At 34.8% G+C, this 26706-nt stretch overlaps 1 protein-coding gene and 1 non-coding gene across 3 annotated transcripts; both read right to left on the bottom strand.

The window, feature by feature from the left end:
• Positions 1-1017: 1017 nt before the first annotated feature.
• LOC121878727 (mortality factor 4-like protein 1) lies at positions 1018-26240 on the bottom strand. Of its 2 annotated transcripts, XM_042385073.1 has the most exons (9): positions 25969-26240; positions 23039-23153; positions 21164-21259; positions 20528-20801; positions 16745-16795; positions 5931-6124; positions 3874-4046; positions 3309-3393; positions 1018-3080 (listed from the first exon to the last, which is right to left on the bottom strand). In XM_042385073.1, exons 1-9 carry the CDS (start codon positions 26033-26035, stop codon positions 2996-2998), a joined length of 1140 nt encoding a protein of 379 aa, XP_042241007.1. In that variant the 5' UTR covers positions 26036-26240; the 3' UTR covers positions 1018-2995. The 2 variants fall into 2 exon arrangements, with proteins under 2 accessions (XP_042241007.1, XP_042241008.1); XM_042385074.1 differs by lacking the exon at positions 16745-16795.
• Positions 11415-11488, bottom strand: Trnaa-cgc. Its single transcript has one exon. It is a non-coding gene; the product is annotated as a tRNA-Ala (tRNA).
• Positions 26241-26706: the final 466 nt, after the last annotated feature.

Raw genomic sequence — 26706 nt, 5'->3', positions numbered from 1 at the left:
TGAGAAAATCAAGCTCCTCCTTTCCGACGACCCTGACGCAAACAGGTATGAAATCTTCACTACTCAGCTGTTGCAGACTATGGAGCCCTACTTCAAGGTTTATCACAACATAAACACCAGCCGTCAGCAAAGCATAACAGAGTTCTTCGCCCGCAACCTACCACAGCCAGCCCAAGCCAGTGATAGTGACAGAGGTAGACAGAGAAGATGACTTTGAGGGATTTGTCAGGGAGGCCCTGACAAGTGTGGATGACAGTGATGGTGACTCACCTGAGGGCCAGTAGCCTGCCCTTTGCCTCGGAACCAGCCTCCATCCCCGTATGCTGACCCATCTCTTCTACTAACGTAAGTGTTCAACCTAACTTTTAGTTTTCCTAACTTAACCTTTATTTTTCCTAACCCAACCTCTTCTATATTAATTGTTTGTGCATACAATCATAAAGTTAAGATAAAATTTTTACTATAACATAGTTGTGTGTCGTCAAAAAGTGGAGTTTGGGGGTCGGCCCGGTCTCTATTTCAATTAATCCCATATGTTATGTTGTTCACTTTACGCGTTTCTCACTTTCCGCGGTACCCTGGGGTTATATTAACCGCATAAAGTGAGGGTTGACTGTAATGGTATTCTGCATGAAAGTGCCAGGCCTGAGTATCTTTGTCTTTAGCCACTCATTAGGCAGTAAATCAGATCCAAATCAGGTGGGCTCTGGAATTGTACATATTTTAACCTGCCTCATGTTTATTCAATCATCTATCATACGTTTATTGCTTATGATTATGAGCAGTTCATGTTTAAAAAAATAATAATAATTTTCACATGTATGTTTATAAATACTGTTCAGTATATCTAAAACTCAAAGTTCGTTTAAAATACTGACCATTCAATCATCACTTTTCAAGATTTAAAGAAATACATCAGTAAGTGTGCTGATCTTTGTAGGCCAGCCATGTCATCTGTTTGTTTGTTATCATATACAATATCAAGAGCAGGAAATTAAATATAAAAAAAATTGTAAAAGTGATACAGTATTTATCAAATATTGCATGAATCAAGGGACCAAGTAAATTACAAGGAAATCGAAATTGGGACTACAGGAAAGTTGACCAATTTGTTAACTTTGTAGAAGTGTGACCAAGTGCCATTGAAAAAGGCATCAGACCATGACTGCAATGCTTTGGAAACAGTGAACATTAAATTTAGTGGTGCACAGCCGTGAGTAATTTTCTTACCCATATCACAAATATAATATGTTATTTCACTAATTAAAAATGAGAATTTGCCATAGTATGTCTATTTCACATTATTTGTATGTGATAAGACTACAGTTTCCTAAGAGATTCATTATTTATAATAACCAATTCTAAGAGTGATTGTTAGAAGGAAATTACTTATAATAATTCTCTGACTGAGTACAAAAAGGACCTATGTAAAAATTTTCAATTTAAACAATGGCCCTTTTTGCACTCGGCCAGAGAAGTGGGAACCAATATACCTTCACAGTTTCTAGGAGCACTCTGAGAGGAATATATTTCTTCAGAAAATAAATAATTTACAATTCTGGTTCCCTGCTGGTCCCAACAGCGCCGTATTTCTGAGGTATACAGTACTGAACTGTTCACTAAACTGAAATCTACAATATGTTGTGTAGCCAAACTGAAAAATTGTATTTAAAAAATACTGGCTACTAAAGATTACAATTCATGTTTTGCAACCTGGTAAGACAATTAATTGATACTCTCTTGAAAACTGCTGCAATATAAGTTTTGTACTGTTAAGAAAACTAATTGGTGATAATTTTAAGAAATTTTAAAGAACTATCTGCTAAATATCTTTCAAAATGGTATTCTGATAAGAAGACTTATCTGGAAATTGTAAAAATAATTAAATACACCCTGTATAACTGAATAATTATATAAATTCTTTACAATACATGCCAATAGACAACATCCCTGCACAGTTTAACTCTGGTTCCTGCCATTCACTTTGAGTTCATCGTACCACATGTACTTAAACACTAGACCAAATGTAAAGAAGTGAGAATTATAACAAGTGACGGGTCAAATGGACCCCATGCCCAATAAGCCCATCTTAAAGGTTAGGTTTGGTTGAGGCATATTAGAACTAAAGCCAATTTGACCAGTGACTTTACAATATCCCAAGAATCACTTTCTCACAATCTTAGGGATTCATTCTCAAAATATATCCAGCAATTAACTTCAAAGAATGAGACCTCTTGAAGAACAACAAGACACACACGACCAAGAGCTGCGCTGTAACAATGTGGCTTGTACATTTACTTAAACTTGCCAGTATTTATAGGGAACGTGTACAGGATTTATCTTTGGCTGATACAGCGTACTACTGTACTGTTTTTCTGAGCTTAAGTCCCTTTATGTTTCATGTCATAATTCCAATAATTACCAACACAAAGCACTTAAATACTGTTTATAATTCTTTTAAAGGAGTAATTATTTCATACATGCTGTGAATATATTAACATGGGATATCTGCAGTTCTTCAAGAATATAAAAAAGGCTTCATTCTCAGCCTTGAATATTAAAAAGGAAACAAGAAAACATCTCCTACTCTGTAGATTTCTTCAGGAAATACCCCCATACTCATCACAAGTTCAATACACATTCATGAGCTGTCATTCAAAATAAAATATGTATAGTGGAGTGGAATACAGAAAATAAGTAAACTCCTTTTCAAACAATTAGTCAATCTAGTTCTTTGGAATTCAGCCTTCCTCACAGTTAAGTGGTGATCTCACCTTGATTTCAAAAACCATACAGAGAGATGTTGGGTAAAAATTTTCCAATGATCTTCCTCACTTAATCACATATTTAAGGACATGCAGTTTCCAAAAGCACTACTCATATATTCAATTACTTTGTAAAAAGTCAGGTAAGTTTCGGACGAAAACATCCAGTGGATCATCACTTTCGGGAACAAACACTAACAGGTCCCTAAGGCATCCATCCCATCACACTGTTATATGGCTTTGCGGTGATACTCAGGAGGTGCCACCCCATAATCTTGGATACTGTAATAAGTCTCCATGTTCTTCACCGTAAATCTACAAGAGAAAATATTCAGATAAGAAAAGAAAACAAATTCTATAAATTGTCTATTAAACTTTAGGACATTTTCTGTGAGAAGATGATACTGTGCAATATCTCCCATCTGATCTGGCAGATGTTTTGTAAATGGTAGAAACAGGAAGATGTATGTATGATTTTATTTCATAAGTACAGTACAGGTACTGTAAATCAAATCATAAAATACTGTAAACAATATATCATACCTCAAGAAGTCTTGAAGGTGGAAATTCAGTAATGTAACACTCTTCTCATCCAACTGTGTGTATGCCAACATTTGTCCTAATCGCACTGTTTAAGAATATAAAACAATTATAGCTTTAAAAAACATGACAAAATGACAGCAAATTCCACCGTCCCCAACCTAACTCAAATAACTGGTTACACCCAATTTTTACAACCTTAAGCATAACTCCTGACTAGTACAATCAAATCCAAATTTAGTGAGGCAATAACTTAAGAACACTAATGAACACTCACACTACCAATTTCATAATTTACTAAAAGTATATACAGTATTAAGGAGATTGAAAAAGAAAAGATCACTCACACATAAACAGTGGTAACTCCTATATACCACCAAAGATTAACCCATAAACAGTGACTAAGGACTCCTTACTCTGCAACCATCTGGGCAAAAATGGATTGCAAAGAACATGAAATGGTAATTTTATCTCACCATTCTGAGTACAATATACATAGATAATACAATTCTCACTGACCATCCAACTGAGTCTGTTTGACTTTACCATACAATGATAAGCAACTCACCAAATAACCTAATAAGGTGGATAAAGCCATATGTATCACTAGCTTGTTTGTCCTTGCGTTGCTGGAGGATCTCTGCATACTGTGGCCTTTCAAATTTGTACAAAAGTTGCGTACCCAGCATGACATTGAAGTATTCCCGCAAACCAGCCACAACTTCCTGAACTGCACTTTCTCTGAAGGAAAACATTGTAGGTGCTTAAAAAAGAGAGAGAGAGGGGGGGGGGGGACAGGGGGCATATGCCCAATTTATCCATACATAAACCTATTTAGTAGGCAGCTACTAAACAGGGAGGTAATACCACCTGGGAAGATATTGGAAGCATAATGTATTGTCTAATGGTAGACCCTGCTGCCATATGACATCAAAAAAATTGTGACCAAGTCCCAAGTTGTTGATCTGACTTTCTGCCTCATTTACACACAATTGCAGTCTCTTTCCATTGACAAGAAACATACATATAGTTTTTCACTCTTGATCTTTTTTTCATTTTTGTATTTCTTTATGGTTCTCTGTTGTTGTTGTTATTATTATTATTATTATTATTATTATTATTATCATCATCATCATCATCATCATTTTATTATTTTTATTTTTGTATTTTTTATTATAAATTTTACTTACCCGAATTATTATTATTATTATTATTATATTTTCACCCCCCAGACCCCGATGTGGGTCAGTGACCTGTGCCCGGGTGGGCTAATCCCCATAAAAAAAAAAAATAATAATAAAAAATAAAAAATAAAATAAAATAAACCAAAAATCTGTCCATCTGTTAAACTGCCTCCCACACACTGCCTCTCAACACCACCTCTCATACCATGATGTGGCTGTTCAAGTTTATCCTAGGTTTTAGAGAACATGAAATAATAGGTCAAATTTCTCAATGATTTAAAGGATATGTGAAATCAGCAATTCAAGATTCATAGGAAAAGGGCTATTTGATAAACACTACACTATAATCAATATACACTACAGACAGGATTGCTAATACTGTACTCACAACAATATATACATAATGGAAGATCAGATTATAAAATCTTATTTTCTAAATGACAGATGGGGATGAGTGACCCAGTGATACCTCTATTCAAAAGCTCATAAATCATCCTGCCCTAGCAGGAGGCTTTACATGTTACATTATCTGAGGCAGACATGGGGCCAAAGCCATTGAAGTCACAAAGTTGAAGCTAAATCTGATGCCATCCATTTAAAAAGACATGGAGCTGAAGCAAACCATTTAAAAAGTCATGAAGCTGAAGCCAAGGTTTTTGAAGACTACACAAAACTTTAACACCACTACTTTTGTTCTATAGTATACAGTATTTCCTTACATGTTGATGGTAATACACATAAGTGACATAGTCTAAGTTGCAGCAAGACTTTGTGGTAAGTTGATTTTACTTTAAGCTGATTGTTCCTGGGGTAAGTTTTGATTCTCCCTATAGACTGAAAAGATTGCTTATACTGTAGAAACAATTTATTTTTACAGACCACATTTTATTCACTTGTCACTATCATTCACTTCATTGTAATGTTTTGAGTGCTAGTGAATTCATTAGAAGAACTGGTGCTCTTGAGAAGCAAAAAAGACCAGCTATTATTATACATCTACAGGATAAAAAGCTATTGTATGGCAAGAAAATAACCAAAATGAAAAGTGAAGTAGAACCATACTTATCCCAGCAAACACCCCAAGCAGTAGATGATTCAACAATGCTAGGCAAGAATAAATGCAGGTGAGGTACAGAAGTGAACTTAATTCTGGGATTTACACTACAGTACTCGGTGAAAGTTTGAGACAACCACTGTCTCAAGGAGTCAGTGCCTTGTTTTAACACCACTAGCAAATTGGGCAAGATGCTGTAAATTGCCTATACACTATAATGAACTAATAAAAGTGCACTATATCACTGGAGCATATCAAGCTCCCTGACCATGGGAGGTGTTCATTTGGAGGTATCCCAAGGCACAAAGTGAGAATTTAAAAGCTATAAATAGTTTTAACAAAATGATTGTTGACCTGTAAGTTATAAGTCATTTTATCACATCTTACTTGTTAGGTGTACTATTTTTGGTATTTGTCTTGGCACGAATATAATCAGCAAGGATAGTGTCGACGGTCACTCGGGCTGGGACAATGGCAAGTTTGCGCTGTCGATTGATGAGGTCCCAGTCATCTACCAGTGCTGGTTTAAGTTCATCCGGAAGCTTAACTCTCACTTCCACTGATGTCATAAACTGATCTTCCTGATGAACAGAGATGTTAATATTGATTACTAACTGAAATCATACAATTCGTGGAGTGGTTATGTCTAGTTTCAAACATTAATTAAAAATGAGTTGTCATAAGGCCATTTCTATTTCATTAATAGATTATCAAGTGTTCCTAAAATATACCGACATTATACTTAAGCCAATTGTGTGATTCATAGAGCAATAGTTATAAAGAGTATTCCTGATATATACTTATGAAGGAAATAAGTTGCTCGGATATATACAGTAATTCATAAAAGCCTCACAAACTTTGTCAAAATCTGTGGCTATACAGTACACAAAGTGAAAATCAGCTGATTAAATTTTTTAGTTTCACATTAATATTTTTTTACTTCACCCTCAAAAAAACAAAACAATTATTGCTGGATGAAACCTTCAGTCACATCGAATGTGTCCTCACTTACAAGACTTTAAAGGTTAATTCTAATATACCATACCTTCACTCTACCGGAAAGTAGTGTATCCAAGGTTGCCCTTAGCACTACTATTAAGAGATAGAAGGGGTGTTCACACCTTCCACAACTTTTGTCTTATAAGCAAAGATCCACATCTAGTCAGTTTGAGATCTCACTAACAAAATACCATTACTGGCCTATGGTCATATTGTATATCATGGATCTTTCTGTTAGAATTTAAGCTTATACTGAGTAAGGAGGGTATCAAATAAGAATTAATTACATTGCAAAAGCAGAATGAGAGAAAGCTAAGACAATACAAAATAGAAATAATGGCAGTACAGCAGAGATCAAAATTGCAGAGAACACTAATACATTACATAAAATCCCACAACCGGTGGTAAAGATACCAGTGGAATTGCTTACGGTCACTATGGGAACCTATTAGTCACTTGGGGTCTTCTTACCATCTGTGATTCAATTTGGGTCATTGTGAATGCCTGAAAGACATTTGGCATTATTATGAGCACTTTTGAGTCACTAGTGTCAGCTTGAGCACTTATGAGTCACTTATTATCCTTATAAATCACTTGTTATTCTGCGCACTCGTGATTCACTTGGGGCCCATCTGTGCACCTCAGTCACAATGAGCTAATGGAGTCACTGGACCTTGACTTAGGCAGTAAGAGGGTTGGGAGTAAAGTTGATGCTGGAGAAAGGTGATCTCTTTCATATGTGAAGATGAGGTAGCAATAGGTAAATACTGTACTATTGTATGCTTTCTACAGTGGACTAACCTTCACTAATAACCTCTGATCTCAACTTGCCTTATAATGACCATAAAAAATGCTGCACTAGTGTTAAAATCAACCTTCATCCACTAGCCAAGTTAAATCAAAATAATCTACCTTCATCAACTGGCTAAGTTAACAATGTAAAATGCATTAACCCTGAAAGTTAAAACATGATCACTAAATGTTGATTGACTTCTGTGATCCTTGAACTTAAACCTGATTATTAAAAAGAAAATCTACAGGCTTTTTGGTCTACCTATAAAGGTTCTGTGTATGAAGTTAACAGAATGCCCAAGGAACTGAAGTTAATAAGTAGACAGTTATTTCTGAAAAAGGACAAACAGATAAACAACTTGACTGTTTCCCCATATACTGTATATCAATTCAGTTGCAGGATAAAATTTTAGAGAATAAGAAGAAGAACAAGGATAAAATGACAATATTGAAAAAGAAATAAAAAGATAATAAATACAGCGGCACATTCAAAAGCTGACACGCCATATATAACAGTTGGCTGTGGATGTGCTATACAGTACAGTATATGGAACGGAACCTCCTAGTGTGTTAAAACTGCCGCACTGAGGGCATACAGTTCTGTACTCGAAATTCAGACCAGCTGCAGTGAATGAAAAAACAAATAAATAAAAATTTGAAGATAAATAAAAGCCCAATCCTGAATCCCAGTGTAGCTTGTAGCCAAGTGGCTATTGTAATACAGCTGCACACTGGACAAACAGGTCTACCTTCCATCCCCCATAATACAAGTCAAGGCTGACTTGTTAACCCATTTGATATACTGATTACCTATCCTCCCCATCATACCATCAATCAAAATACTGTAAAGGAAACCCAGTACAACAGTTACCCTTTAGGCCTGCAGTGGTTCCCAACCCTTTCAACTTCACAGACCAGTGGAGAGAAAAAAAAGAAAAAAAGAACAGACCTGTGATTGTAAATATTTTACAATTTACTTAATCCATATACGGTAGATCCTCAGTATTTAGTGAGACTGAGACCAATAATTAATTACGGCAAAACTGTCGTTTTCACAATATATCGTTATAGAAATTACAATTGGCTAGATGGGCTATGAGACTGGAAATTAAAAAAATGCACCAAAAATATTCCTTTAAAACATTTGTTTGGCTAAGCATTGATAGCAGCTCAGCAGTTAGGCTCCAACGTAGTAAGTACAAGTGTATATAGTACTGGTATATCCCAATCTTCTAATAATCTTTATGAAGCAACGTGGACGATTATAGCTTTAAAATAAAACTTAATATACTGAGATAAAGCAGAGGAACCAACGACATCGTACTCTGTAACCAACTGAGTAAAGATTACAGTGATTCATCATCCACCAAGCAACTCGAGTCAGCTGACAGTTGCCACAGATTAAAGATAAATTATATTTTACCAATTAACTGACTCAAGTATCATTATTAATGATTACAAAGTTTGAAAGTACAGCTACTCCTCGACTTACGACCTACTCGACTTATGCCCACCCGGACATACGACCGCCTCAGTCGGACCAAAAAATTTTCAAATTACGTATTTTCAAGTCCCGACGTCATTGATTGCGCTGTGTACTGACAAAACTTTTGTTTTTAATTCCCTTTAAAATGGCTGGCAAGCTTAAAAGTGAAAGTTTTGTGGTGCTGAGAAGAAAAAGAGACACCCATTTTAGATTTTCTATGTACAGTGAACCCTCACTTTACGAGGTCAATTGAACCCACGGCGGCCCGCGTAAAGTGAGAAACGCGTAAAGTGAACATGACATATGGGATTAATTGAAATAGAGACCGACCCCCAAACTCCACTTTTTCAGACACAATACCTACGTTGTAGTAAAAATAACTTCTTAATTTTATGATGGTATGCACACACAATTAATAATTAAGAGAAATATCAATAATATTAGGGTTTTTTAACACTTACATTAGTAGAAAAGATGGCTGGGCACACGGGGATGGGGGGTTGGTTCCGAGGCAGAGGGCAGATTATTGGCCCTCACCTGTATCACTTGTATCACTATCCACCACAGAGGCTTGCAGGGCCTCTTTGTCAAACCCCTCAAAGTCCATATAAGTCCATATCCTCACTATCACTATCACTGACTTGGGCCGGCTGTGGTGGGTGGCGGGTGAAGAACTCGGTAATGTTTTGATGACTGGGCGACCTTGTGCGCACCCTGCTCGCGCCGCTCTCCGCATAAAAGGGTACACACACCGCGGAAAGTGAGCATTCCGGTTTCGGCAGGGTACCGCGTAAACGTGGAAACGCGTAAAGTGAAACCGCGTAAAGCGGGGGGTTTACTGTATTATTTTCGCATTTTTGACTTACGGCCTGGATTTGGGTCCCTAACCCTGTTGTAAGTCGGGGAGAGACTGTATTATGTTTTACTAAGAAATAATAAATCAAATAAGCAAAGGTAAATAAAAAAATAATAAATCAGATGGACCAGTAAATCTTCAGCTGAATAAATCTCTGGCCCAAGGAAGGATGCTAAGTATCCAAGCCTCCTAGCAGTGCTTTACATGAAAATTGGATTTCAGAATCAACCCTTCACTTCTAATCTAATTCCTACAGCCAGGTGGTTCTCAATCAAAAGCCAGCTAAAGAGGGATGAGAGGCGAGGCCATGGAATAGAGAGATGCACCCCAAGGAGAATCAACCTTGTTTTAGTGCCTTCTATTATGCTTGGAAGGTTTTAATTTGGGGACTCTCAATTACCATAAAGTTAAATAGTGTTTTCCTGAAACCTTTGGGAAATAAGTGGTCATTATCCAGAACACTAATAACCATCAGACTACATGTCCTAATGGAAAGAAGGCGAGTGAAGTCATCCCCTAAATCATGAACCTGGTGCAGATGATGCCAGTCTGTACCTGTACCCTATATGATGAAAAAAAGAATAGAAAATAAAAAGAAATCGAGAATCAAACATTGAAAAATTTGAAGCTTACATTATTTTATTTCATCTTTTCAAACTGCTTTAATGAATGAATTCAAACAATCTTTGCTAATTATCATTCAGGTAAATGTTATGCAAGAAAATGTAAAATAATGCAATGATATTAGGCACAAAAACATTTAATCAACATTAGTATCAAGAGATAAGCCAGCACACTGCCAAACCCCTAAAACCGTCCTATAAAATAACTAGCAAGTCATGTTTAAGGCATAATAGTTCGTATACAATATTGTACAGTATACAGTACTGGTTTTTATGCAAATCCTTAAAACTTATCTCATAAAAGACTGCTTTAAGCCTACTTTCCTCATGTAGTTTATGTGCAGTTACCACCTAAATTGATGGACACTTGAGGGTCATGTGTGAATGGATTATAGACGGTGAATATTTTTAAATAATAAATTATGTAATATCATGGAGATAAAGAAAAACAAAAATAATAATAAGACAAATTCAAGTACTTGTACAGTAAATAGATTTGAGACCTCCCAATCTCCCTTACCTAAAAGATCCTGAATTAGATGCCAAATATTGCTATAGTTAAGGACATTTTATTCATAATTACAGTATCGTAAGTTTCTCAACTGTGTTACAAGCACCTCGTGCTGTATCAATTAGTTCTTCTTCACTATTGAATAATGTATATTATTATATAAGCCGACAAATTACGTGATAAAGAAATATTATACATCAGTAAAAAGTCACATAAATCAATACTGTACTTTGATGTATTGTGAAAATAAAAAGAATAAATGTAACACTCTGCACATTAATGTATCATATACGTACAAGTGCAAAAGTGATAAATAATATAAAATAATTATTGCCCCTCGTGTAACGAGGATGGCCGGCCCTAAGGCCACCAAGGCGTGAAATTGTTTAAGGTGTAGAAGCTGTCGCCAACACAATAACCACACCCTAAGTTAACGAATTGCATCACCCAGTGTCAAGGAATAGTCAGAGAAGACTGAACAACTTGCTAACTGCACTGGCTAACTATTACCCAGGAAAACAATCCGCAAATAGATTAACATCCAGGTCCCCAATTACTGCTGGGTAGACAGAGGCAAATGGCATAAAGAAACTTGCCCGTAGTTTCACCCTGCCTGGGGATCGAACCCAGGTCCACTCGCTTGCGAGGCGAGTATGCTGACCATTACACCACAGGTCGCCATAAAATAATATACAGTACAGCATATACAGGGTACCGCTCTCTCACCTTACTATAGGCTGGCAAGGTAAAATCATACCAGACATTTTGGTCACTAAGTATAAATTGATGCAGAATAAAGTGCATAAGAATAACTTTACGGTCTGTGATTACTCTTACCTTTACTCTTAAACATCTAGCTACACACTTTATGGATAGGTCATGGAGGACCAACCTGGTGATCAAAGAGTTTTACAAAGCCAAAATGTTCAACTTCCTGGTCAGTCATAATGTGAAAACTAAAGAGTACAAACCTAACACAGAACAAAGGTCACAAGGTGAAGAACTGCCCGAATGGCTAGCAAGCTTTTAAGTTGTACATTCTTTACAGTACAGTACAGTACTGTAAGCTGCAAAGATAGAGTATAGGTAAAGGTCTTTATTTTATAAAAAATACACTACAAGAGCTCAGGTAACGATTGCCAAGTTTTGTACTGATATTTTAAAGGAAAATATTTTAAAATTGTGGGATATGCCAGATATAAAAAAAGGATGACTGCAATTATACAAGATCCATCGCTAAAAGATAAATGTATATGCCAGTAAACCTTAGCAGCTGCATCTGCCACACTACCTGACTGTGTGCAGACCTTCCTCACACTTAGGTTTATAAGAGGCATCACATGCCACTCAAAAGTGTTGATCTAACTTGGCAACATGCAACTTGTTACCGCCAGTGAGGCTCACCCACGCCTCACGATGCACCATGGTCCCAAGGTGGAAGGCGTAGGCCTAGATGGCAACTTCAGCTCACGCCCACCAGGGTGTTGGCAGATAACAGGTGCTGTGCTAGATTGTCATGGAATTGGCTGCTTCTTAATAAGTCTTATGCTAGCAGCCCAACTTTAGAGTGCACTAGAGCCTGGGGATAGCGTGGATTAAATGATAACACCGATGCAAGGCATCGCCAGGCTGGGCAGCAAGGCAGGAGTGATAATCTTAGCCTCAGTGTACGTGGTGGGATGTACGTCGGGGTATATAAGATAATACCTGAGTACAAACATGATTTCACTGACTATAGACACTCGATTGCCTTGTCAAGCTTGAACGTAAGTGTATGAATTAATTATTAGTGCAATTATATTACCATTGAGGTGCTGTCTTAATACAAATGTCAGTATTACGTCTCTCTACTTGAGGTGCGTGCCATGCTGCCTTGTTGTTAACTCATCATCATCTCAGAATTTCTGAAAATCAGCCACACACGGGTGCAAGGTCTTAAGCCTGCCGCAGGGAGAGGATTAATATATTATAGTGAGTGTCCATACAGTATACAACTGATTAGCACTGTGGTGGGGTAATTTGAATCTGTGGGTTGGTATTACAGTAACCATGGTGATGCAGTTAACAAAGAAGCTTCTGGTGTGGATAATTTTCATATATATATATATATATATATATATATATATATATATATATATATATATATATATATATATATATATATATATATATATATATATATATATATATATATATATATATATATATATATATATATATATATATATATATATATATATATATATATATATATATATATATATATAAACTCCCTAAAGTGTATGGTACATGAGCACAGATGTATTAATACAGTACTTACACACATGGCACACTGGCATTCAATAAAGATAACAGCAACTGGAACAATTTTAAGACTTAAGTCACCCAAGAGGATTGCAGTGTACCAACAAATGAAAAAAATAAAATAAATTTAGACTGCATTACTCAGTTCTATTACCCGGTAATGCTTTCCTGACTGACCCTTTCAGGGTGTTTCTCCTAAACCCCCTGACCTATTCACTACAAGCATCCCTCACTAATTCATCAGTATCGGTCAACCACAAAAATCTAGACATGCAGTACCATCACTCATTTAAATAATGCCTGTGATACTGTACTGCAGATATTGGACATAAATAAAAATGATTGTATATATTTAATTTAACAGGTTATAGCTAAGCATTTTTATACCCAATACAGTACATCATAATATGTAGGCTGCCTTTAATTTGTTTAGGATTTTGACTATTAATTTGTATATCAAGAATAACATGGCTATTATGAATATAAATCAATATAGTATAATAGTAAAATTAATCCTTTAAATACAGTAACTTATTGGTTACATGAAAAGGATGATAGAAATTGTCATCTAGAAGCAAGAACAGAATTCAGAATGCTACAAAATGGTTCACATATTTTGGACAGCTTACAACAATTGGAATGACAAACATTTACTGTATATTGTATGTACAGTAATTATGATAGGCTAGTGATTAAATTCTGCAACCAATGGTTTATAAGTTAAGAGGGCAAGCATCAGCATTGCCAGTGTGTGATTTAATTAGCATGGATTGAAAAATTAAAAAATTTCTATGATTTACTTATTTCCGTTACAGTACAGTATTATATAATATTATGTACTTTAAGAACATCTGCGCAATTGAACTTCATCCATGATGACAACAATTGTCAATGGATGGTGTGGTGCAGCAGTGAGGACATGCTCATCACAGTAGTGCAGGAAGATCTTCCAGCTCTAGCCATGTCATTAGGTTTTCAATGTCTTGTTCTTGTTTAATCTGATCATGAAAAGTTTGCCTGCTTGCAATCAACTTTCAAGCAATTTCAGTGACAGGTAACTTTTCATTGTGTAGCAACAGTAGTTTCTTGAATCTAGCATTCCCATTGCATAATGAGAGTAGATCTAAGAAAAAAGGTTTATTTAATTTTCATTTGGTAAAACTGAAATGACAGCAAAACAGACAATTATGTGTGTTAACCTACAGATGACATTATGAAATTTTTATAATGCTGTGTAAAAAATATAAACCAAATACTGTAGTGATATATAAAAAAATAAAAAATTAATTTCTTTGAGGGAAAAATTCCTTTCATTAAACAGGTAATTAAACATCGATATTCATAACAGCAGTAAATCAGTCATAACTTATGATAAAACTTTGGCTCAAACATGTCTGAATTAATGTGAAAAATATTGAATTTTCTGAAATACATCTAGACATCATAATCAGAGTGAAATATCTGGCCACTTCATAATAGTATTTTGCTCATACTAAATCTTTAAATGTACCCTTATTGTTGCATGTATGACATGATATTATACTCTTAAGATTAAGTGTATGATAAATGACTGTTTAGTTTTAATTTTTTTAAATCACTCACTTCTTACGACATTAAAAATAGTAATCTGCCTTTTCTGGTTGTCAAGATACTTCTTTAGGGCAAAAGTACTGTAAATGTATTTCCCACTGCCCAAAGTTAGCCTATGAAATGCAATAGCATTTATATGTTTTGTGCAACCCTTTTAATCTTTTTATTTTAGAAATTTATGAACGTATAATATAAAAACTACGACGTTTACATATTTAATGCAAAATTAATATATATATATATATATATATATATATATATATATATATATATATATATATATATATATATATATATATATATATATATATATATATATATATATATATATATATATATATATATATATAAGAAGCAACATCATACATTACTCTTGGACTGCACATTCTAATACAGTGGTCCCTCGATTAAAGAGTGGTTCAATATACGAGATTTCAGTTAACGAGTTAGCTCCCGTAAGGACTTTCAGTTCGATTAACGAGTACAAATTCTATTAACGACAGCCTTACAAGAAACACGTTTTGGTGCACGTATCAGCTGTTCAACTAGTCCGCCAATAATTGGGTCTATGTTTACCCTTGTTTCCAGTGGAGTAAACATCGAGAAAGTTGTGCTCTTACATATTATTGCATTTTTACATTATAATTATTGGTCATTCTGAAATTTAGTTAACATATTGATAACATACAGTGCAGTGTTGGTTTAAATAAAATATTCTGTAAATACAGGTAATGAACTTAAAATTTTATTGGTGAAATTATCAAGAATGGATTTTCATGTTCAAGAATCTGTCACTCCAGAGGTTCCTGACATCATGCAAGGTGATTCACCTTCCAAGAAGCATTAAAATGCTGCTCTTCTCCCTTCTCCTCCACCCTCACTTCCAATTCCCATCATATTCCTTCTGCTCCACCTTTCTACTCAACCAGCAACATTCTACATACACACCTCAAAGTAAGTGTTAAAGTATTTTATTTATTATTGTACAGCATACTGTATAGTATTGCATTTTGTTTATATTTAATGTTTTGTTAATTCTATTACCGGTAAACAGTACTTTGTATGTACTTTTTCTGTGAGTTGGAATCAATTACCCAATATCCCATTGAAAGAATAGATTCAGTTAACGAGTGACTCTGTGGAACCAATTGTGCTCGTTAATGGAGGGATCACTGTATACAGTAATGGTAACCATGTACACCTTCACATCACGCAGAAACTAGACTCATTTAAACCCCAAATAATCAATTCATAATTTTTTCTTAATGAAACAATATTACTAAATCATTTGAACAATAAAATTACACATCTCTGGAGATAAGTTTTATAGAATATTTCATGAGAAGCTTCCTACTTAATGCTGAATTCCCATATCTGCCTATCAGTCTTATAAGGTAATAATGATTGTCAAGTTTACAAGATTTCCTTCAACCCTAATATTAAAATTTCCCATCAACTATGAATACAGCACCAAGTCATAATCCACAACACACTCATAAGACAGAGGCAAACATCAGCCAAACTACACACAAAAACTTCACATTTAAATAGATCTTCGGATTATGTCTGGAGCATGTATTACCATATTTGTGTTCATTTCCCTGTTCAAAAGTTTTAAAATAAAATTAATGTTACAACAGGAAAAAAAATATATCAGTATAACACTATAGTCAGTGAGTGAGTGAGATAGAGCAAGAGACAGAGTGAGGGTGCATGAGTAAAGGTAGGCTGAGAATTAAAAGAGATCGACCGAGGTGGTCTAAATGAAGCCAACTCCGAATCATTGTCTCCAAAGCCTTACAGAATAAGTTCTATAGAGTGCATAATACTAAAAAGCTCATTAATAATTTCAGTGTGTGATATCAATTATGAACATTAATCTTACATACGGTACATTATGCTGTGATGCCTTGACAAGCTCTCCGCAAGTGTAAAATTTCTGAATTTCATGAATGAATTCAAACATCTAAAACATAATTTGAATATAAAACAACAAAATTAATAAGGCTGTCAATCAATCAAAAAATGTAAGATACTTGCGTCATCTACAGTCCGTGTTACCACATTCTCTGGGCCTTGTGCTGATCCATTCTGCCAATGATTGAAATAAAAACAACTCAAATTGTAATCTCCTGCCACTGATTTCTATACTCTAGCCATTTCTAGGCGAGTACTAGTTATAAGAAAATGTCCTTAATATATCTTGACTTTCTCCAAGCAGCCTTTTGTAAGGACCAGTTTATATTCTAAGTTGCTGGTTTAATAATGTCATAGTTTATCTAACTCCAAGAAATTTTAACAAAAAGAGAACAAATTATTAAATACATAGCCTATAATTGACTTGTCATAAGTGCCATCTTGTCTATCTGAGATATTTACTATACAAGACAATTTTAATCTTGGCCCAGTCAAACTTTTGCATTGTTACTGGTATTTTTTTTCTAGGTGGATTAATTATCAGAGCCATTTTTTAAAAGTAACATGCTATAATGCCCAGGTTTGATTTCTGAGATGGTGGGTTGTTAACTGTTCTTGAAATTTGTTAAAACAGTTCATCGATGTAAGGCAAGTGCCAGTTCTCAAGAGGGTGACGCATCACATGAGTTTTCAACTAAGTTTTAGCTTATTTGATTAACATATTTCATCCACCTTGATATAATCAATACAAAGACTTCTTGAAACAACATCAAAGAAAGGCAATACAGTACTGTACCTAAAAATAAACAACATTGCAAATTACACAAATTAACTTTCTTTGAATTTAAAACATGACACCAGTTATTAAACTGGTTAGTACTGTATATTAAAATGCTTTTGCGATTTTATCCTATGCCATATTGTACCATTTGAGAGCTTATAAAGGTTATAGTAATCTCACCTTATACAGCTAGTACAGTCTATGAAACACTTCAGTAACACTGCTGTTGGCGATATTATAGAAATTATTGTTTTAATATACACAAGTAAGATCACCTTAGATGACCAATAACAAGGCATTACTCTGACAGGCCAAATGGATATTCTAAGAGGTTAATGGCAATGAATACGGAAAAGGACTTCATGTGTCAAATACTTGAAAAAAATAAATTAGTTCTTTAATGCCAATTAACATATCTTTCTCATATGTGATAACTGAATATTGCGATGAGAGCTGATTGGAGCAGCAAAATATTACTTAAGGACTATACAAATTTGAGAAGTTTAATAATAATGATGCAGAATGAGGGGCACAAATTCTTGACTTGTCTCCTGATTAACTTCCACTTGGTCTAGTTTAAGACATAAGAGCTGAGTGCACATGATTATTCAGAGCCACCACATGATACTGACAGTTAAGGAATAACAATTTACAATAATGTTATTCTGCTTCCAAACACATCAGTCTCATATACAATGATGCTAAGACAGACTTCACATCATGTGCTGTAGTGAAATAATAAACACTAAAATAGCACTTCACCGGTGCTGTATTAAATGTTCCATGTTTTAATGCACTGGATGAGGGATGTGTGTAAGAACAAATTAGCAATACCATACAAAGATATTCTTCACCAATCATTATCAGTCTCATGGCTATGAATGTGTGTGCATACTTACCTTAAACATTATTAAATATTTCAGATCCTATGCATATTTTCCATGATTAGAATTTCAGTTTATTGAGTGTGACTTAAAAAAAATCATATTTTCTAATTGGCCCATATAATTAACAACTATGGCAAATAACTATTACCTCTTTCCCTAAATGCAAATAAATAGAATCCATTTTCATTTATTTTTCACTTTCTCTATCCACAAATATATTACTTTATAATTATGATCTACATATGACCAATGAAATTCAGAAACTCTAGACAACTGCAGAGCAACGCCTTATCATTCCAGTACTGTGATAATTCCAAGTTTCAAGATGATGTACTGCTACAACCTACACAACTGGGATAGAATAAGTCCTACAGAATTTGTTCAGTGTCATACAGTTAAGTAACATGCACTGAAACCTCAACAGTGTCAACTTTAAAGGCCATGCAGTTTAAGTCTGAGGACTAGGTTCAAATTAAGGCACAAGAGCCAGCAGTAGAGTAGCCTGAGGTGGTGGCACATCTGAAAGTCATCCTCAAATTTTGCCAACAAATTGAAGACTTACACAACAGAGGTATTTAGGAGAATAGAAGATTGGTGCATAATTTATGTTCCAAAATATTAAAAGGATTCTATTTAAATATATATATATATATATATATATATATATATATATATATATATATATATATATATATATATATATATATATATATATATATATATATATATATATATATATATATATATATATATATTATATCTTTAGCTTTTATTTCAAGACATCTTCAGAGGCCTCTGAAGATGTCTTGAATAAAGACGAAAGCTAAGGTGCTCCGTTGTTTCCATTTTCCCGTGTGATTTTATCAAGATTTATCTTATCCACGTTTTCATTGTGGATTTACATGATATATATATATATATATATATATATATATATATATATATATATATATATATATATATATATATATATATATATATATATATATATATATATATATATATATATATATATATATATATATATATATATATATATATATATATATATATATATATATATATATATATATATATATATATATATATATATATATATATATATATATATATATATATATACATATACAGTGATCTCCTCGTTAACTAACACCTCGTTAACGTAATTTCGATTAACGAACTGCCTTCCATAAGGATCTTCAATTCGGTTAACGAAAAAAATTCGATAACGAAGTTCTTACGAACCGACCTCAACATGTTTTCGCTTGCACTGACCGGGCAACCAGCTTTAGTATCAGTCCGCCAATACATTAATCGGTTCTAGGGCTTAAATTCCTTACTATTTTAGTAAATATCAAGAAGTTTATACTATTCAATAATTTTAAAAGTTTAATATTCAATTTTTTAGTCATTTTAACAATTATTGAACATAATTGAAGGTAAAGTGACTAGTTTAATGCGCGGCATCCAGGTTTTCACTGGAGGTAACATCTTGCTTGAGACTCTTTCAACTAAATGCTTTTTTTCTGTGTTTCCAAGCAAATTATTGGTCATTTTGAAATATATTTTACATATTGACAATATATAATGTAGTGCAGTGTTGATTTAAAGAAAATAATCTTGAATTACACCAAGAGCTAAAATTTTATGGGTGAAATGGCACCATGGGGTGACTTCTCTTCCACCCCAATGCCTTCTCTTCTTCCTTCTCCACCCCCATTCTAAATCCCATCATCATCATCATCATCATCCAGGAGCCTTCTACATACACACCTCAAAGTAAGTGAACTTTTCTACCATTTTTGTTGAATTTAGGAAATTTTCGGTGAGCTGGAACCAATTACCCAAAAACCCATTGAAACAATGGTTGGTTAACTAATCCACCTTCTGAACGGGTTGAGTTCGCTAACGGAGGGTCACTGTATATATATATATATATATATATATATATATATATATATATATATATATATATATATATATATATATATATATATATATATATATATATATATATATATATATATATATAAATATATATATATATATATATAATTAATACATACCGTATATAGACATTCATACACATACGAATTAACGTACACATTAGATGAAATAGTGTTGCTTTTTTCTTTTAATTACAACTTTGAATATTTACTGCCAATTAACTAAATATAGTACAAAATTCATAAACACAATTAAATATTTTAAACAAAACTTCCAATGGTTGTTACTCACGGTATCAACAGTATTTTCTAATCTGGACCGCTTCTTCCGATTTTCCGAATCATCTCCTTTCACAGAGGCAGGAGTGGTAGGTGTAGAAGCAGCAGAGCGCTTTCCTGGTCCACTACTAGAGCGGTCTGTGCTTGGGGTGGAGGATCTAGAGTCTTCACCACCACCACTTGTGTTGCCACAGCTGCCACCTGCATTGCTGCTTCCCCCAATAGGCAATCCATCTTTACCTAGTTCTTTTATTTTCTTTTTTTCCTTCTTAGATTTCTTGTTTCTTCTGTTTGAAATAGAAATGTGTAGAACAAAACGAATAGAAAAAATAATGAAGATGTACTGTATGAAGTTACAAAGTGAAATAAATCAAAGCCAGTGTACAGAATTTGTCCATTTGACAAACATGGCAGATTCTCATCATCTTCAATGGCTGGATTGATAACCCACAAAACTTAGAAAGATTTATGGAGCTACAGGCAGTGGTACACTTTTCAATTAAGTTATTTCTTAGAAATATACAGTAGTTCTGAATTGTATTAAAACTTGAACTAAATACAAGGGTAGATATTTTATTTGGAGATAACGTTCATGACCAATATGAAGAAACAGAAGTTTAAACTCTCAATGTGATTAAAATCTTCTTACAATGAAGCCTCATGTGCTTTCTGCAGGTCCTTCTGTCGGCTGATGTTTGCATCACTGAGCTTCAGAACACGGCTCTCTGGAACCCATTCATCCCAGCTGAAACAAGAAATAATCTCTAATTTTCTAAAAACCAAAAAGACCTAATCTCATCATAAACTCTCCACTTAGGTAATTATGTACTTTACTGGTAGTCCTCCCACAAGCAGTGCTATTAGTTTGGAAGTAAAACAGTACAATATGGTAATGAGATCTGTTCTCACCATAAGTAAATCAAAATCCTTTAAACTACTGGTAACTGACAAATAGCTATTACACATCTTACGGTTTCAACAATATGTCACCCTCAAGGACCAGTATTATTTAATATCTATTATTTGCACTGCCATCTTCATTATACCATTTATACAATTAAATATGCCCCCCCTCCATATATATACAGTCAGAAGCAGTAATTGCGCCCCCCCCATATATATATAGTCAGAAGCAGTAATTGCCTGCCTGCTGCTGCTCCCGATGATTGGACAAATCCATCTCCCTTCCCTGTCTAAATGTTGCTGGTTAGTTTTGGAACAATGATAGCTGGAGATGTTATATTGTGTCAATATTGGCATTCGCTGGCTGTGGCTCCAGTTACTGGGGTAAGTAACTACAGGCACACCCTGATAACAGACGCATGTAAGGACTGTGAAAAGCTGTTGGTTAGTGAATCAACGGTTATCAAAGCAATTCATCCCAATGGGTACAACAAATTGAGGGGGTTAGGGACTAGCCATCTCCCGCTAAAAAAACTCCCATCTACCGGGTACCCTTGATATATCTCTGCAGTACACACTGCCAAACAAGAAAATAAAGCAGACATATAAAGCAAGCATAATAGTATTAAATAAGGAATATTGAATATAAAGCATAAATTGAGACTTATTTATCTGTGTTGAGAATGGTAAATACTGTCTAGGGTGGCAAGTTCAAGTCTCTACCAATCTTTGCTAGTCCATCACCACTCTTATTATGCCTTATTACACCTTATCACATCACATTAAGCTCAGCACAAGCGTAACTATTACTATCAAGAATGACTGAGTAACACACAAAATCAGAAATATCGAAAAGACACTAGGTCGGAGACACATGGTAAGTGTAAATATGTGCAGAGGGGTGGGAATGAGACAGAGGTAGCACGTAGTGCCCTTTCGTGGCAAGAATTTGCAACACGCCACCGTCCACCAAATTCAAAACAGCTCTGCTGCTCCTCTCCCAATCGTCGGATACCCAGGCCAACAACAAAAATTGCGGGGTATTTCCCCTATATGTTATCGTCATTTATGCAAATTGGCGGTTATTGGGACATCAGTTTTTGGGGTATACCTGTACAGTACTGCTTCTGACTGTACAACCACTATGTTTCTTCCCAAATGCAAGTGGCGCATCAATGAGGTAATTTATGTAAAACTAAGAACACCTTTTAATGAACAACATACTAAAAGAAAATAAGTTAAATCACCTGTTAATTGTTTAAAAAAAAAAATAAATAAATAAATAAAAACGCAAAAATAACTACTGTATTAACAAAATCAAAGAGAAAATGAAGCACTGGCCTTCAAAAGAAACCACAGGATTTTCTTATCATCAATTGCAGTAATTTCGAGTAAAACAAAGTACTGTACAGTATATCAACTTTAAATGCAATTAATCTTAAAATTTTCCCGTATTACCCTCCAACTTCTTGTATTTATCTTCACATTTTAAGTTTGTTACAGTACTATACAGATTAATCCTAATCAAAAGTTAATACTCATTTTTTCCTACAAGTTTGTTAATGAACGGTAAATGCAGTAATGTAAATTAAAAAAAAACACAGGTTTAGAAATGCCATACTTTTTGTTCCAGCCAGTATAATGTATGAAGTATTTGACTTGTTTCTCCTTCACTTGTACTTTGAGACACTTGGCTTCATAGATAAGTGGCCCATGGAAACACAACACTTTCTCAGCTGCAAGAAAGATATACATGTCAATAAACATCATGCAGCAGTAAGACTGCTTACACAACCAAAGAAAACATAATGTTGGAGCTGCTATGTCACTGATGGATAAAAAAACCATCACTTAGTGTCTCATTTAAAATAAATGAACCAATGACTTGTCATATGAGCCAAGACTTGATCATTGATTGTAGCAATATACAGTACATAATGTTTGTTACCAGAACCACCTCTTGCATCACAACAACGACCAGTGCTCAGCAGCTGCCAGTAACTCTTCGCCTCACTTTATACTCACACTCACCATCCATAATGAGTACAGGTACAAAGTTTTTCCAGTAATATCTCTGTTAGCTGGAATCCCTTAAACCCGGAACTCTCCAATAGGCGAATTGATTTTTCTCAGAAAATCGTTCCCAAAGTCAGAATTTTCCAGAAAACTCTGGGAAAATTTTCTTGAAATTTTCCCAGTACCTGAAAAATTCCAGGGAGGGGGCAGTTTTTTTTCCCGGGTTTGCGAGATGAAAATCAGGCGCATTTTCTGGAAATTCCAAGAAAAATTTTCTGGTACCAGGAAAATTCTGGGGATGTGTAGATGGTATACAAATAACAGAAAAACATGTGACCTCAGTATGAATTATTCAAGCATGCATGTTCGTACCAACTATATTATATTCTTTTCTTAAAAAATTTGTGGTAAAGGTGAAGCAGAGAGCTAACACCAAAAGGAGTTGTTCGATTTCATTAGTTTTTTCCACAATGCACAGAACTTAATACCCTGTGTGACAAAACCTGACCTATCCAACCAAAGAAACCTACCTACCTAGCGAACAACATGTGTCAACACTGAAGATTTTTCGGCAGCGTATTTATGATAAATAATTAACTTCTTTGCAAACAAAGCACAGAGACATCATTTTATTGTCCTATGGTCAGTTTTTCACCATGTTTTACCCTGAAATTTCCCTCAACCTGCCCACTATAGGTGATTTATGATCGTAGATACAGAAAGCTAAATAAATATAAAATAAATACTTTTAATTAAAATAAAAAGTTGTTGTAATGCTTTTATTGCTTACTATCATCCAAAGAGCATCTGTGAAAAATATGACCATAATCAAACAACTCCTTCTAGTGTTAGCCGTCTGCTCCAATATTATCAAATTAATAAATGCTTACAAAAAATTTTTACAACCATTATGTTATCACTAAATTTGCGATTTTGTCCTAGTCGGCATTTCACACATGAAGAGCGTCTCCTCATACCCATGAATGCCCACCAGTAACTAACTACCGGTACCAATGATGATATACTGTTAACAGGTTAAATAGACCAACCAAACCTGACCTAACCTACATACACACCTATCCTAAGATGGAAGTCCATTATTCTAAGTTAAGTCCAATTAGATAGGTTGGTTAGGGTGTTATTTTATTATTAACAGTTTGTATAGAAAATTAGTGAAAAAGGATGTTTAGCATTAGGAACCATTTACTGTTGAGTGAGTCAGCAGTTTAATCCTAACCATGAAGGTGATGACATACATGCTAAATTTTCTTGAGAAATAATGCACAATACAGTAACAGCACTATAAAAGAACAAAAAGTATGAAAATTGCATTCCTCCCAATTTTATTGATAATAAAAGGGTAAAAAAAAACAAATATTATAAAAAAAATTCCTAAAGCGGCTCATAACGCATGCTGTTGTAAACTATTGTCAGACCTAATAGCATTAGAAAATGTACAAAGATGATTAACAAAACTGGTACTTCGTACGAGATTTTGAGAATATTGGCTAGGAGGAAAGGCTCACTAAATCTTGAGATACTGTACCAACCCTCAGCTATAGGAGACATTGCTGTGATATGAGTAAGTCTAAGATTATACTGCACGTGGATTCTACGTCATAAAAGTAACACTAATTCGTACTTAATGAGTGGTCCAGCCTTATCACCAACTTGAGGTATTTTGCGAAATATAATTTTTTATGCCCAAAATCAACTGAGAGAGACACACAAACACAACCCTGTCATACTATAAACTGACCAGCTTGAGTGCCAATGTGATGTAATACTCATGTGGTAATCAGCGTTCGTGGCCAGTTGGAAGATGTTGTTTGTGTGAGATAAATGTACATTGGCTGGCTGCATTATTCAGAGCATTTTGGACAATGAAGCAGCAGCCCTTGTCATTTTTATGGCTCGCAGTGTTTTTGTTTCATTTGTAAAGTGTCCGAGATGTAATTCAGTGTCAGTACTGTGTAGATCGCCATGCATGGTACTGTAATAAAAGATGGAAACTGACAAAGACACCACTTCCTCATTCATGTCTCATACTCTATCCTCCTGTATCTCTTACTTAAGGGAAGTTTTTTACACACTAGGGGTTAGGTTAGGTTAGGTAGGTTAGGTGAGATTAGGTATGGTAGGTTAGGTTAGGTTTTTTCTTCAATATCTCAAGTACTCCTCATTTTTTATGGCAATGAACGTCATATGTGTATTGAACAATGGCTTACACTATAAAAACTCATTTTCAATATTCAGTTGCCTGGCATAAATTTCTAAATATTAACCATTTACTACCCATAGTGTACACAAAGTAATTAAAGTACCATGTTTTTTATTTGCTTCAGCTGGTGTACGAAGAGTCTGTTGAATAAACGATAAACCTACCTCAATCACCTAAAACACTTTAAAACAATGCCTCTATTCTTTTAGTTGATACATGAAATTAACTACTAATTCCTAAAAATACAGAGAGGTGGTTAATTTATGAGAGTTTTTTTAAGTCATAGGCAACAGTACATCTCTGTAATAACATACATTCTATGAATTTGGTTTTGAATGGCGTCTTGTCCACGGCTGGAGTGGCGGGAGGATTGTCGGGCATTGTGAAGGAACCTCGCTACGTCTCCTTCTCCTTACCCTCCACTGGTCTTTACTGGTGTCAGAGCCAACTGTCAAGGAACCTGAGAACCGCTGTTAGTGCCCAGCAACCACAGCGTTAGCAATCTGGTGGTGACGAAGATGGGCGGCCGCTAACACAGGCTCGAGAGTCTAAACCCTCTCTGACCCGCGAGTCTTGTAGCAACACCGAACCCCTGCACTCAAACCCGAACCCCTGCACTCAACCCGAACCCCTGCACTCAACCCGAACCCCTGCACTCAACCCGAACCCCTTACATAGAATATAGTTAATACCGTGGAGATATATCATCGATTATGTACTTGGTAAAATTTTCATTCAAGGACACATTGATTCAGCATGTACATATGCACTGTAGTTATACAATATATATAATATATTGCAAGTATACAAACAATATTTCTGGTGCAGGTATGCAATGTGCAGTGCATTCTGCAGTGTAGGCACACAAACAATATACATAGAGTTCTGGTGTACAAACAATATATATATATATAAAGCGCAGGTTTACAATGTATAGTGTAGTTATACAAACAATGTATATAATACAAGTACACAAAGTGGTAAACCAGTAGGCATACTCCACCACGGATAGCCCAAAAAAGACACATATCAATAGTGAGACATTTTCTTTT

This window comes from Homarus americanus, unplaced genomic scaffold (genome assembly GCF_018991925.1).
Source record: "Homarus americanus isolate GMGI-L3 unplaced genomic scaffold, GMGI_Hamer_2.0 scaffold2558, whole genome shotgun sequence".
Taxonomy (NCBI): Eukaryota; Metazoa; Arthropoda; class Malacostraca; order Decapoda; family Nephropidae; genus Homarus; species Homarus americanus.
Note: the sequence above shows the minus strand (reverse complement) of the source record. Positions and strands in the feature narration are given on the sequence as shown.